This window comes from Mustela nivalis (genome assembly GCF_964662115.1).
Source record: "Mustela nivalis genome assembly, chromosome: 12".
Classification (NCBI taxonomy): Eukaryota; Metazoa; Chordata; class Mammalia; order Carnivora; family Mustelidae; genus Mustela; species Mustela nivalis.
This window is the reverse complement of record NC_139031.1, coordinates 94856680-94868634: the sequence shown is the minus strand read 5'-3', so window position 1 is coordinate 94868634 and position 11955 is coordinate 94856680. Positions and strand designations below refer to the sequence as shown.

At 52.1% G+C, this 11955-nt stretch overlaps 1 protein-coding gene across 9 annotated transcripts in view; it reads left to right on the top strand.

Annotated features, from left to right (window-relative positions):
- The first annotated feature begins 2852 nt into the window (after positions 1 to 2852).
- COBL (cordon-bleu WH2 repeat protein) overlaps positions 2853 to 11955 on the top strand; it is a 261173-nt gene continuing 252070 nt past the window's right edge. For 4 of the 9 annotated variants that reach the window (XM_082692846.1, XM_082692844.1, XM_082692845.1 and 1 more), the window contains exon 1: positions 2865 to 3099. In XM_082692846.1, coding sequence (XP_082548972.1) covers positions 3059 to 3099 — 41 coding nt within the window. In that variant the 5' untranslated portion in view covers positions 2865 to 3058. Of the gene's footprint in view, positions 3100 to 11955 lie in introns of all 9 variants that reach the window. The other 5 variants (XM_082692849.1, XM_082692850.1, XM_082692842.1 and 2 more) reach the window with 3 other exon arrangements.

Sequence of the window (11955 nt, the reverse complement as noted above, 5' to 3'; positions counted from 1 at the left end):
TGTGAATTCTTCCATCCTGCCTTCCCACAGGGGAAGCTGGAGCAACTCTCGGGGTGGCCCAGGTCCCCCGCCTCGATGCAAAGGGGGCTGAGCGCACAAGGGGCATGGAGCAGGGACAGGCTGTTTCTTGCCCATAGAGAGGAGAGGTGAGGTCTGGAAGGGGAGGCAGCAGCGAAGCAGGGGCCTAGGCTCAGAGCAGGGGAAGAATGTTCCTAAAAGGGCCTCAGTCTGGTTCTCAGCAATGGTGACAGTTCCTGCTGCTCAGGTCCAGAGCCACCAGCATGGTAGTCCAGAGCCATAGCAGGGCTGGCCAGGGACCAAGCATGGTGCCCTGAGACACAGAGCAGGCTCAGCCCAGCTCCGCACATGAATGAGGCCAAGGTGGAGATTTCAGGCAGTGAGTGCACAGGAAGGCAAGACCCACGTCACCACAGCAGTGTGCTGGAGCCGGGCGGCCTGTCTCTAACCTGGTGTTCCTGATGGGAGCCGGAAATCGGTGACCTGGGAGCATTCAAATCACAAAGACTGGCAAATGCTACCAATGGAGGCCTTTTTTTTTGTGATCCATTTTAAAACATTTGTCAGCGCATTCTTGGATATTTCCAACACCTGAAATAGATAATGTAGAAATAGTCAGTATCTGAAAAGGTGCTAGTTTTAGCCAAGGAAATTCAAAAGTCAGTTGGGAAGAAGCAGTAAGGAAATAAATGCACTTGTCTGGGATCAGTGCCGTTTGCTCTAAAAGGAAGGCGGGTAAAGCAGCACAGGAGAGCCTCCTGCTCGAGGCCTCAGGGACAGTAAGAGCAGTCGTGGGGACAGCCCCCAGCCGTCTGCTTCTCAGCCTTTCCCCCCAGAAGAGCTGAGCCCCTGTCTGTCTTCTGTTTCCCCTGTGGGCTGTGTCGCCAAGGTGGCTCTCTCCACACCACACACAGAGGCAGGTGCGCCAAAGTATCCAGTGAACCGCCCAATTTTGAAAACACCTCTACTGGGATCCTCACAAGTAAGGGAATCTGTGTGGCAACACACAGAGAAATCAGTCCCCTGTCTGCCTGCCTCCCGGGCTCTGCACCATGCCCCCGCAGCTGGTCCACAGGATTGCCAGGCCCGGCCTATTCCGACTCTCCACTGAGGGCCTTGGGAGCTCAGCCCCGCTCCAGCGGCAAGTCTGACTCCATCCTCTGCCTAATTGTGACATGCCTCCCCAGACACACCTTCCACCCCATTCCTGACCAGTGGCGTCTGATGGGTTTTGAGGTCAGAGATGCCTGGTGGACTCCAGGAATTGGTGGTTGAGGCTCAAGGCCCTTCCGGACCTTGATCCCCGAAAAACACCTCAAACCTCAGCCTGGAGGTGGGACAATGCTTCCTTCCTTAGACAGGAACTGTCTTGCTGAGAAACTCTTCAACAGCTCTGATCCCAGTTTTAGTGCCCCCCTCCCATGAGGTGCCTCCCGCTGGCTTTGCCAGGCCCTCGGGTTAGGAGTGATCTGTGAGCTGGATTTTCCTGTTGGGGTTCTCAGCCAGGACCAGGCCTGCCATCCCTGGTCCACTTCTGGGCTCTGGTCATGCTCCGGTTGCTCTTTCCCACATGGTGTCCAGAGCAGGGATGGGGGGGGGGTGTTTCCTGATCTTGGGAAGGATCTTCTTCTTCTTTTTCTTTTTTTTTTTCAAAGATTATTTATTTATTTATTTATTTGACAGACAGAGATCACAAGTAGGCAGAGAGGTAGGCAGAGAGAGAGGAGGAAGCAGGCTCCCTGCCGCACAGAGAGCTCGATGCGGGGCTCGATCCCAGGACCCTGAGATCATGACCTGAGCCGAAGGCAGAGGCTTCAACCCACTGAACCACCCAGGCACCCTGGGAAGGATCTTCTGACCCTAGAGGTGGAAGGAGTAGTAATGGATTAATTCATTCAGTGCAATTTCTGTGTATGGTGCACCAGTCCCCCTGGCCTGGCACTGTTCCAAAGGCTGGAGGTTCACCAAGCATCAGATAGGAATGGAGAATGGTTTCACCACAGGCTCACCTGATTCTCTGTCTTCTCTGCCTGTTACTCACCTGGTTGGAACCAGGTGAAAGTGTCATTTTTGGAGGTCAGACTTTCACACTAATCCCTATCTCTTTTGTTGCTTTTGGTGGGTTCTGAGGACTGTGGGAGTGAAGTTGTGGTACATCAGAAACCTGGAGCTGACTTGCCCTGGGCCCAGAGAGGGCTGCCCCTGCAGGGCATTTCTGGCACAACCTCAGGGCCCCATAGACCAGCCTGGCAAACCAGAGCATGCATATAGCGGGGACTCCTGGTAGCAGGGCTGGGCCCAGCTCCAGCCCCCATTGTTTCTGATTCCACAGGACTGGCTGGGCGCCGAATCTGCATTTCTAACACGTTCGTTCCCAGGTGCTGCTGGTCAGGGCCCCACTTGGAGACCCACTTGGAGACCCTAGATAGCTGTTGCACGGACGAAGGTTCCGTTGGGATCCAGGACAGAGCCAGCGACACCAATCACTCACTTCTCATTCTCCAACCTCAGCCCTTCCCTGCCAGTCAGCCTATCTAGCCCTCCAGGGCCTCGCCGAGACCAGGTGGTTCCCCCTCCCGCAACTCCTCCCCGCCCAGGCGCGGCTCGCGCCTCCGGATCCCCCGCGCCGCCCAGGCAGGGACGCACTCCCTCGCAGGGTGGAGGAGCCCGGGAGAAGCTCGGGAGGGGCGCTGCGGCGGGCGGGGTGTCGCCCCGGGGCCCAGGTGCCGCCAGCCTCTTCCCAGGACGCGCGCGGCGGGCCGGGCGGGGGCGGGGGCGGCGCTCCGGTGGGCGCGGCGCACCTTGCTCCCCGCGCCCCCGCCCCGCGCCGCGCCAGCCCCTCCCCGCGCGGCCCGCGCCCCCGCCCGCCCGCGACCGTTCCAGCCCCTTCCGTCCGCTCGCCCCGCCGCTGTCCTCCGCCGGCCCGCGTGGGAGGACGATGGGTCAGCGCGGAAAAAGTGAATGAGGGCGGCGGCAGCGGCAGCGAGCGCCTGACTCGGCCGGGCCCGGGCCCCCCGCGCGCCCCCCGCCCGCCGGCTCCATGGACGCACCGCGCGCCTCGGCGGCCAAGCCCCCTACCGGGTAAGTGTCCGGGCGGCCCGGCTGAGCGCGGGCCGGGGCTCTGCTCGGGCCGGACGCCCTCGTCCGCCCCGCGCGCATTCGGGGCAGGGGCACGGGCACTGGCGAGAGCTCGGGGCGCGGGCGCCCCCTCTGCGGCCCGCAGGTCGGTGCCCGGCCGCGGAAGGGGGTTGTGTACTTTGTGCGCCCGGGTCGTTGCCCAGGTAACAGTGTCAGGCCGAGGCCGGAGCACTTTCGCGCCGGTGTGTTTGCGTGCGCGCGCCCTTTTTGGGGTCCCCGCGGGCGGAGCCCTCACCGAGTCCGAGCCTTTCTCAGCCACCTCCGAGTAATCGCCCCGGGGGCCGCGAGGGCGGTGGAGACCCGACCTCGGACTCCAGTCCAGCCACTGACTTGCTGGGCGTCTGCCCCGTTGTGGTGTTCTCGGCTCACGCGGCCACTGTATGCCAGACACAGTCCTCTCTTCCCCGTGAGCAAGAGGAGGTTCCGGGACCTCGCAGACGCCTGGGTCTGGCGGTCACAGGAGCGCTGTGTGTGGGGCACTGCCCTGCGGGCTTTCCTGACCTCTGCTCCCCTTCCCAGCTTTCTTCTCTGGGGTTCCCCTGAACAGCCTGCAGGGCACCGGCTGGGACCCGACCCGAGGTGGAGACCCCAGTTTCCCAACTAAACTCCGACCATGCATCTTGCTGGCGCGGTTCTGCTGGAGCCCAGACCTGTCCTGATGTCAGCTGCCATCCCCACACCTCCTGTGTAGGGTTTACACTCCATGTTCCGGTTTTACTCGCAGAGTACCTTCCCCAGTGGAAGAAAAGCTATCCTGACCTTCAGCAGGACCTAGAGTCAGAGTCTGAACCGCGCACAGCCAGAGCAGGCCGCGGGGTCGCGCGCAGCCTCTGGGAACACTTGGGGCGCCCTGCCCTGCCCTGCGACCGGAGAACCAGCTCACTGGCCGGGAGGGAGTGTGCTATGAGTCCTGCAAATGGAATGAGTGGTTGGGTGGGACCTGCACCTGCTTACCAAGTGGGCCCACTTTCCGCTATGGCAACTGGCCTTGAACTAGGCAGCTTTGGGGACAACTAATCTCTTTTCTTTGCAGTTGCGTCCCACTGACTCACTCTGCCCATGTGTCCATAGGCCGTTGTGTTGCCCGTCTGCCTAAGGTTTTTGAACTTGCTCTTTCTTTTTTTTTTTTTTTCTAACTCTCTCTTTAATGCCAGGAAAAAGTGAGCCAGGTTAGCAAATCAAATAATCCTGAAGCTGAGGAATGTTAAAAAGAACTTTTTTTTTTTTTTTTTTTTTTGCAATGCACTTAGTGGTGGTTATGTAATTCCATTTGAACAAACACATTTCCCAAAAAGAAAATAAAAGTGGGAAATCCCTTTACCTGGTAATGGGCATCCCGAAATCAATCTGTCGCTTTGGGGATTTGTTTAATCAGTCAATTTCAAGAGACTGAAACCGTTCCTCAGTATCACCTAATATGAAGGAAATGTGAAGGGGAGAGCATTTAAGAGGCCAGCAAAACTGGATTCAGAGATTATTTGTAAAGTTCTTGCAAGGAATTTGATTGTGGAGGTGAAATGTTGAATTGTAGGCTCGCTCTCCCCACTCTCCAGCCCTGGGGCTAGACCAGCAAGAGGCGAATCCCCAGCCTGGTTCTTCACACTGCTTCTCTGAGCTCTGGTTCGATTTCCTGAGTCTCCCGCACCACCCAGCCCCTGGGGAACGAAGGGCCTTTGCTGTGGGTATGATAACAAAATCATGCAGTTGTTACTATCCATACATTTAGTTCTGTCCCTCCGATCTGCTTATTTGAACGTCTTTGAGAAATGTAGACATACGGCTTTTACTTTCTGTTATTCCCAATTATTTTATCACGTGCCATAGATTTTTCTTTTATATCAAGAAAATACCGATGTGCTTATATTTTCTAGATAGGAATTGCATGATTAATAAAACCATTGTGTGTTAAAACTGGAGGAAAGAAATGATCTTGGACTTTTGGAATATTTTATGTAACTTAGGGGCATTGCTTGCCTATCAGACAGGGCAGATTCAGACAGGGAATTTCTGGCTTTGGTACATTGTCAGTGGCCATCAAGTTCTGCTGGTTCCTCTCTGGTCTGCTCCTTCATTGCTTGAGAATAACGTAGTGCTTGCCCTGTGCTCTGGGGAAATTTGTTTTCTGTCTGATAGAGCAAGGTTCGGCTATCAAATTAAACTTGGAACAAGCGATCCTTTTCCCACAGGGTAGCTAACTACTGATGGGATGAACTTGTTGACTGACTCCGGCGTTCCTTCTTTGTTATGTAGAGGAGGGCTGGCTGGGGAGCAATGAAATAAGGAGATTTCACATTAGAAAGTAAGGTCTACAGAGGTCCTTCTTAAAGATCACTGAAGGGACAATCTGTTAGTGGACATAGATTGTATATCCCACTAAATTATTCATAAGTAGTTATTACTTATCTTCATTGAGTACACAAGTATACATTTTTAGTGGCATTGAAATTGTATGTTTTTATAGTAATTTCATTAAGACAAGGATTTATGACTAACTTAACTGGGAAAGGTATTCTTGTAGGAAGGAGGCAAAAACTGACAAGCAGGGGCACCTGGGTGGCTCAGTGGGTTAAGCCGCTGCCTTTGGCTCAGGTCATGATCTCAGGGTCCTGGGATGGAGCCCCGCATCCGGCTCTCTGCTCAGCAGGGAGCCTGCTTTCCCCCTCTCTCTCTGCCTGCCTCTCTGCCTACTTGTGATCTCTCTCTGTCAAATAAATAAATAAAATCTTTAAAAAAAAAAACTTGACAAGCAGACTCGGCGTGACTCTAAGGATTTTTGGAGCTCAGTTACAGTGGAATACTTGACGGAATATTCTGAAATGCAAGGGAAGACACATTTCCTTTGGGTGAAGCTTTTAAATATATTTAAGTCCATGTAAGATAAACTTTGAGTTTATCTGTTTACTTTTAGTTTCCCTGTTTGAGTGTTTTTGAGATCTAGGCTGGTCGTGAGTGGTAATGGTACAGAATTAAGCTTCCCTCTGGACTCTGTATGAATGAGACGGAGTGTTGGGGTTCGGCAGGGTACTGGATAGCTTTTTTTCTATGGAGGAAACACATAGTTCTGTAGAATAGAATAGTCTCCAGTGACACAAAGTGTCAAAACTACCAGGGCCTTTGCTCAGTGGCTGCATTGAAATGCTGTCCTTACATAAAAATCAGGGGACATTTGTTCAAGTTTGTTAGAATCTGAGCTTTGGGAAGACATGACTGATGTTCATTTCTCTGCATCAATTTTTATGGCTTTCATCAAGCTGTTAGAATAAGAAATGTTTTTTTTTTAATTAGTAGAAGTGGATAATTTGAGCTTCTCCTGTCCTGTCACCACCCAGTAAAACATTATAGAAGCTGCTATCTTGATAATGACCGTGGGCTATCACAGTGACATCTTCCATTTTAACTCTGACAAGTATACAGATGTTGCTGAAATATTGACGAGTGTATACCATAATAAGAAAAAAGTTTAGGTTTCTAGCCTTTTTTTTTTTTTAAGGTTTCTAGGCTTTTGCCTGACATGTTTACATTCCTTAAAATGATAGTCTGATTATTTGTGACATTGAACTTTTCCCATTTCACTTAAAAGTTGTTACTTGTGAGCAAAACTTTTGGTTGACAGTACAGTTAAGACTGCAAAAGTTAGGTGGTGTTGGGTGTAATCTGGAAAGTAGGCCCAGGAGTCTTATTCTTTTGTACTTGTAATTTTTCTGAATAAGTTTGAGGAGTTGGACGCTCCTCTGTGACAATATCAAATGAACTTTGGGCTTTTTAATATTTCCTCAACGGCTGCATAAGGATGATAAAGCTAAATTATGATTTAAATTGGGAACGTAGATATTTGTACCATGTTGCTCTTCTCCTACCTGCTGGACCTGCACCCCCTCGTCTGCTCTCTGCGTGGCCTTTCGCTGGCCAGCCAGGGCTGGTGATCACTGGAAAAGCACGGGCAACGTGACAGCCCCACACCCACACAGGCCTGTGTTCCAGCGGCCGTGACTTTGGAAGGGAATCCTAGCTTGGGTGCATCCGAGTGCTGCCACAGTTCTTAAGAAAACAGTGATTACAGGCTACGTCTACACACCGTCATAAGCAGTTTGGGTTTCTAGGACTTCCGTGCTTTGTTATTAATCGTTAAACTGAATTTTATAATTGGTTGGAAAGTTTAAGCCGTGAGCAGAAGTATTTGATACCACAGTCCTGTACAGACCAAGGACGGACGTATTTCAAAGAGAAACGTTTGGTTGTGATTTAGGCTTCAACTAAGTGAAAGCATGTAGTAGAGACGTTAATGTCTTTGTTATGTGACATGTCCCTACTCCCTTTTGGTTTCTCCCAGTCCACATTTAACCAGGGGTTCTCTGGCTTTTCTGCGTCGTCAGTTCATTTTACTGAATGCAGTTTTTCATTTACTTTGTACTTGAACAACAGATTTTATATATCTCTTCATCTTTGTGCTTTTTCTCTACGGAACATGTTTGATATCGAATTATATTGTTGATATATAGATGATAACGCCTTTTTTCCGTTTAAGGATTTTCACTTATTTAGGCAGATTTTAAATTTTGGCTCCGCCCATTTTATACCTTTGCTTTCTCATTTCACTGTGTCACCAGAGTGTCTATTGTTCAGGGCCACTTGCCGGCTCTCAGCACTCAAGTGGGCAGCAGCCTTGACTCATGTCGCTTTTCCTTCGTGTTCCCACCGGCTTTATTTTGCACCTGTCCCTTCCTGTGATAGCATTCATTTTTTTTTGCCCGTGTATGTATACTTTGGTTTCATTTGCTTTATACGAGCTAATGACGGCACTTGTTTTCAAGACATAACGGTGTTGATTTGAGAGTAGATTTTGCTGTATACTCTGGTGTGACAAAAAGACTTCCTGCCGCCTGCTTCAGGAGCGCCCCGTGCTTCTGCATGAGCTGCCCTGGAGACAGCTCGCTTCCCAGCTGGGAGATACTTTGTGGCCTCTGGGGTTTTTACAGGCTTCCATCTGGTTTCCCTAATTAGGTGGTGAGCTGTTGCTTGCCAAGACCATATTTTCTACAGGTCATGTCTAATTAGAATAAATTCCACAGCCAAAAACATTTTCAATAAAAAACAAAAAACAAAAAACACTTTTCAAGCGACCATTAAAATGCATTTCATTTGGGTGCATTTGATTAGATTCCCATACCACAAATACTTTTACACAAGCAGTTTTGTAGATTCACTCACCAGTTCCACCAAACCAAGCAATACCTTTTCACAAGACACAGCGTAGTTCGAACCAATCCTTCAAGTCCTTGTCCCTTTTCACAAAAAAGTGATACACCCCCCCCCCCCAGACAGGCCTGATACGTCAGGGGTCCGAGTTCATGGGTTCCTACCCCACCCCTCCCTTTTCCTTCTGTGACCCAGACCCGCAGATGAGGAGCCATTGTCTTCGGGACACCAAGCTGTCCTCTTTCCTGAGGACACATGTGGACATGCTCATACTTTCACTGGGTGCCGGGGATAGGGTCACGGCCAGGCGGACCTAATCAGTCATGCCTCTGCTTGGTCAGTCATCCTGTTGGACTCTCTCCTACAGAAGACTGATGGGCAGGCTCAGGGCTGGGGAGGACACTGGCTCAGAAGTAGGAAGACTTGGGTCCTGGGACCAGTCATGTAAGATTTAGCGAAACTTTGGTAGCAGGGCCTGCAGGCTGGGTCCCGATCGATGTAGGCTCCTGCCTGGTTCCCGGTCCGGCGTGGTCTAACCACTGGACCCGGGGGATGTGTGTCTATGTCCAGTACAACAGCTTCCCAGCGTTTGAAAGGAAGAGCTGAATTTCTTACCTTCTTTAATTTTCATTAATTTAAACATAAAGTGTCGTGTGTGGCCAGCGGCATCTTAGTGGACTGAGCAGCTCCAGCTTCTGTTTTGTCCCTGTCCCTGTGTCCTTCCTCAACCTTCCTGCTTTCTCCTACTTTGCCTCTCCTCCTGGCCTGTGGGCATCTTGTCTCCTTGCCCAGATGACTCCTGCTCATCCTTCCAGCCACTGCTAGGGGCTTCCAGACTCTCCTCTGGGCTCCATCTCTCCTGCCACTGTCCGCTCTTCCTTCTGGAAACCCTTACACGGAGTCAGGGTTTTCCATCTGCTGGTCTCCGACCCCCTGAACTGTGAGCTGCTCAGAGGCAGGGACGTTGCTCTGTGAGTGAGTGTTGGGTCGTGAATCTGTGTCATGGGACGTGGCACACAGCTGGGATGAGGTTCTCGAGCTCTGCTTCCCATCGGTTAGGGGAGGGTGCCGGATAAGATGATCTCAAGACCCACCTGAGCTCCAAAGTCATAGGATTCGACATATTCCCAGAGATCCTAAATCCCTCCTTGAAACTGCCGCTTAATCTTGTTTTTGCCAGACTCTGTGACAGCAGACAGATCAGTTGTCACTGAAATATTCCAGACCGATAGGCTCCGACGCGCTTGCCAGCTGTGCAGACCTGTTCTTTGCAGACCCGGGAGGTGTTAGGTGTCTTATTTTGAGGAACATAAAGTATTAGACACCCCACAGCGATAGTGACTGGGGGAGGGGACGATTTTTCCCTCGCCCCTAAGTCAAAGTCCACATTGGTGTTTCAGGGCTGGGTATCGACTGTGCCTCCCCCACCCCCAATTAATACTGTTGAAATCCTCACCTCCAAGGTGGTGGTGCTGGGGAGCGGGACTCTGGGAGGTGCTCAGGTCATGAAGGCACCACTGGGATTAGTGCCTCCTAAGAGACCCCTGAGCTCCCACAGCCCTTCCGCCATCCGAGGACCCCGTGAGAAACCCAAAGTGCAGAAGAGGGCACTCACCACACCTCGTGGGCACCTTGACCTTGGACTTCCAGTCTCCAGGGCTGCCAGCAGTAAATTTTTGCTGTTTATAAGCCGCCTAGATGTCAGCATTTTTTGAGAGCAGCCTGAACAGACTGAAAGGAGGTGCCGATTCCCAGGGACCTGCTTCTCTCCATCCCCTTGCTGTGCCGTTTTCAGGGATGCAGCCAGACCTGCTGCAGCCCAGCCCCGGAGCGATGATGGAAGGGGGTCATGTCCTGTGCTTTAGAGCCTGACCCCAAAGTTGCACTTTTCCCTTCCCTCCTATCTGCTGACCCAATCTGTTTTGTTTGTTTGTTTGTTTATTGTGGTAAGCTTTACATAGGGGAGCGTTTACTGTTTGTACACTTCAGTGACATCATGTACGTTTACATGGTGTCCAGTCATTCCCCTCCAGAGCTCCTTCTTCCCAAAGTGAAACTGTATCCATTAAACCCTGACTGCCCGCCCTCCTGTCCCCAGCCCCCTGCTGCCACCATTATACTTCCTGTGCCTGTGGATGTGACTCCTCCAGGGACCTTGTATGGATCACAGGGTCATTTTGTGACTGGCTTGTCTCAATGTCCTCCAGGTCCCTCTGTGTCATGGCGTGTGTCGGGATGTCCTTCCTTCTTAAGGCCGGTCGATACTCTGTAATGGGTGTGTCCCATGTGTTTATTGCTACACCTACCAGTAGACACTTCTGCTTGTACCTTTCGGCTCCTGTGACCAGTGCTGCCGTGATCATGGGTGTGCAAGCCACCGTCCCTGCTCTCGGTTCTTTTGTGGATACACCCAGAGGCGGAACTTTGGGACCCGGACCCTATGGCAGTGCTCGCCTTCATTTTCAAAGAGTCACCTCCCCATTGCCCGTGGCGGCTGCGCCATTTCACATCCCCACAAACAGAGCACGAGGTTGTCTGCGTGCTGGTCATGGGCCCAGTGTCCGTCACCTGGTCGTTTAAAGTCTTGGAGGAGGAGGGACAGGCACAAGGCAACAGAGACCAGGGAGCTTCCAGCAGCCTCTGTGGACATGGTCCTCTGTCCCGCTCCTGGTGCAGGCTGGGAGGAGCGCTGGCCGTAGTGGGCAGATGGAGTGCACGGCTGTGCTCCCCCTCCTTCCTCCAGGATCCCGGGAGACCCTGGGCTTCCTCAGAAAGAGTGCCTCTGGCAGTTCCTTGGCTTCTGCTGGAAGACATGTCCTTGGTTTGCTCTGGGCATGAATCACAGAAGATGGCTCTGGGCTCCATACTGTGGCTGTGGTCTACTTGACGCAGAGCCCGGCCGGCGGCTGGCTTCCCCGGGCAGCAGTCTCCCTGCACGGGCTGCCCCGAGCACAGGGGTGGTGGAAAGGAAACCCCAACCGAGTCCACACACAAGGCCAGTGTCCCACATCAACTGGGGCTTTTTGTCTGCGACACAGCAAGGCACTCCTGTTTTTCCCTTCCCTGAGGTCCCAGTTCTTGCCATGCCCTCGATCTCCTGTTCAGACTCAAACGGTAGGAGGGAAGAGGATTTCAGAGAATGGGCTGCCTTGGGGCTCTTGGGGTGTCTTAAAGTAGGAAAATCAGGGCTTCCTGACCCCCTGCTAGCCCGGGCATCGGGTGGGTTGGGAGAGCTTGTCTGAAGTCCGGAGAAGCTCCGGCAAAGCATTTGTCTCTGTGTCTGTGCTGTGTGGCCTTGGGAGTCCCAGGATAGCAGAGAGAACCCAGATCATACTGGCCCCACAATCATGTGTAAAGAGCTTGAATAGTTTTATAGGTAAGTAGCAGACTGAGGTCCAGAGACTTGCTGGGAAAATGGGTTGTGTGTGCCTGAGAGTGTGAGTTTGTGCACGTGTGTATGTGTGTGTGTGCATGTATTTGTGTGAGCACGGGTGTGTGTTTGCATGTGTGCTCATGTGCACACCTGTGGGTATGTGTGCATGTGTGTGTGCACATGTGTGTATATGTGGACACGAGTGTCAGGCTTAAAATCACTTGCAGCGC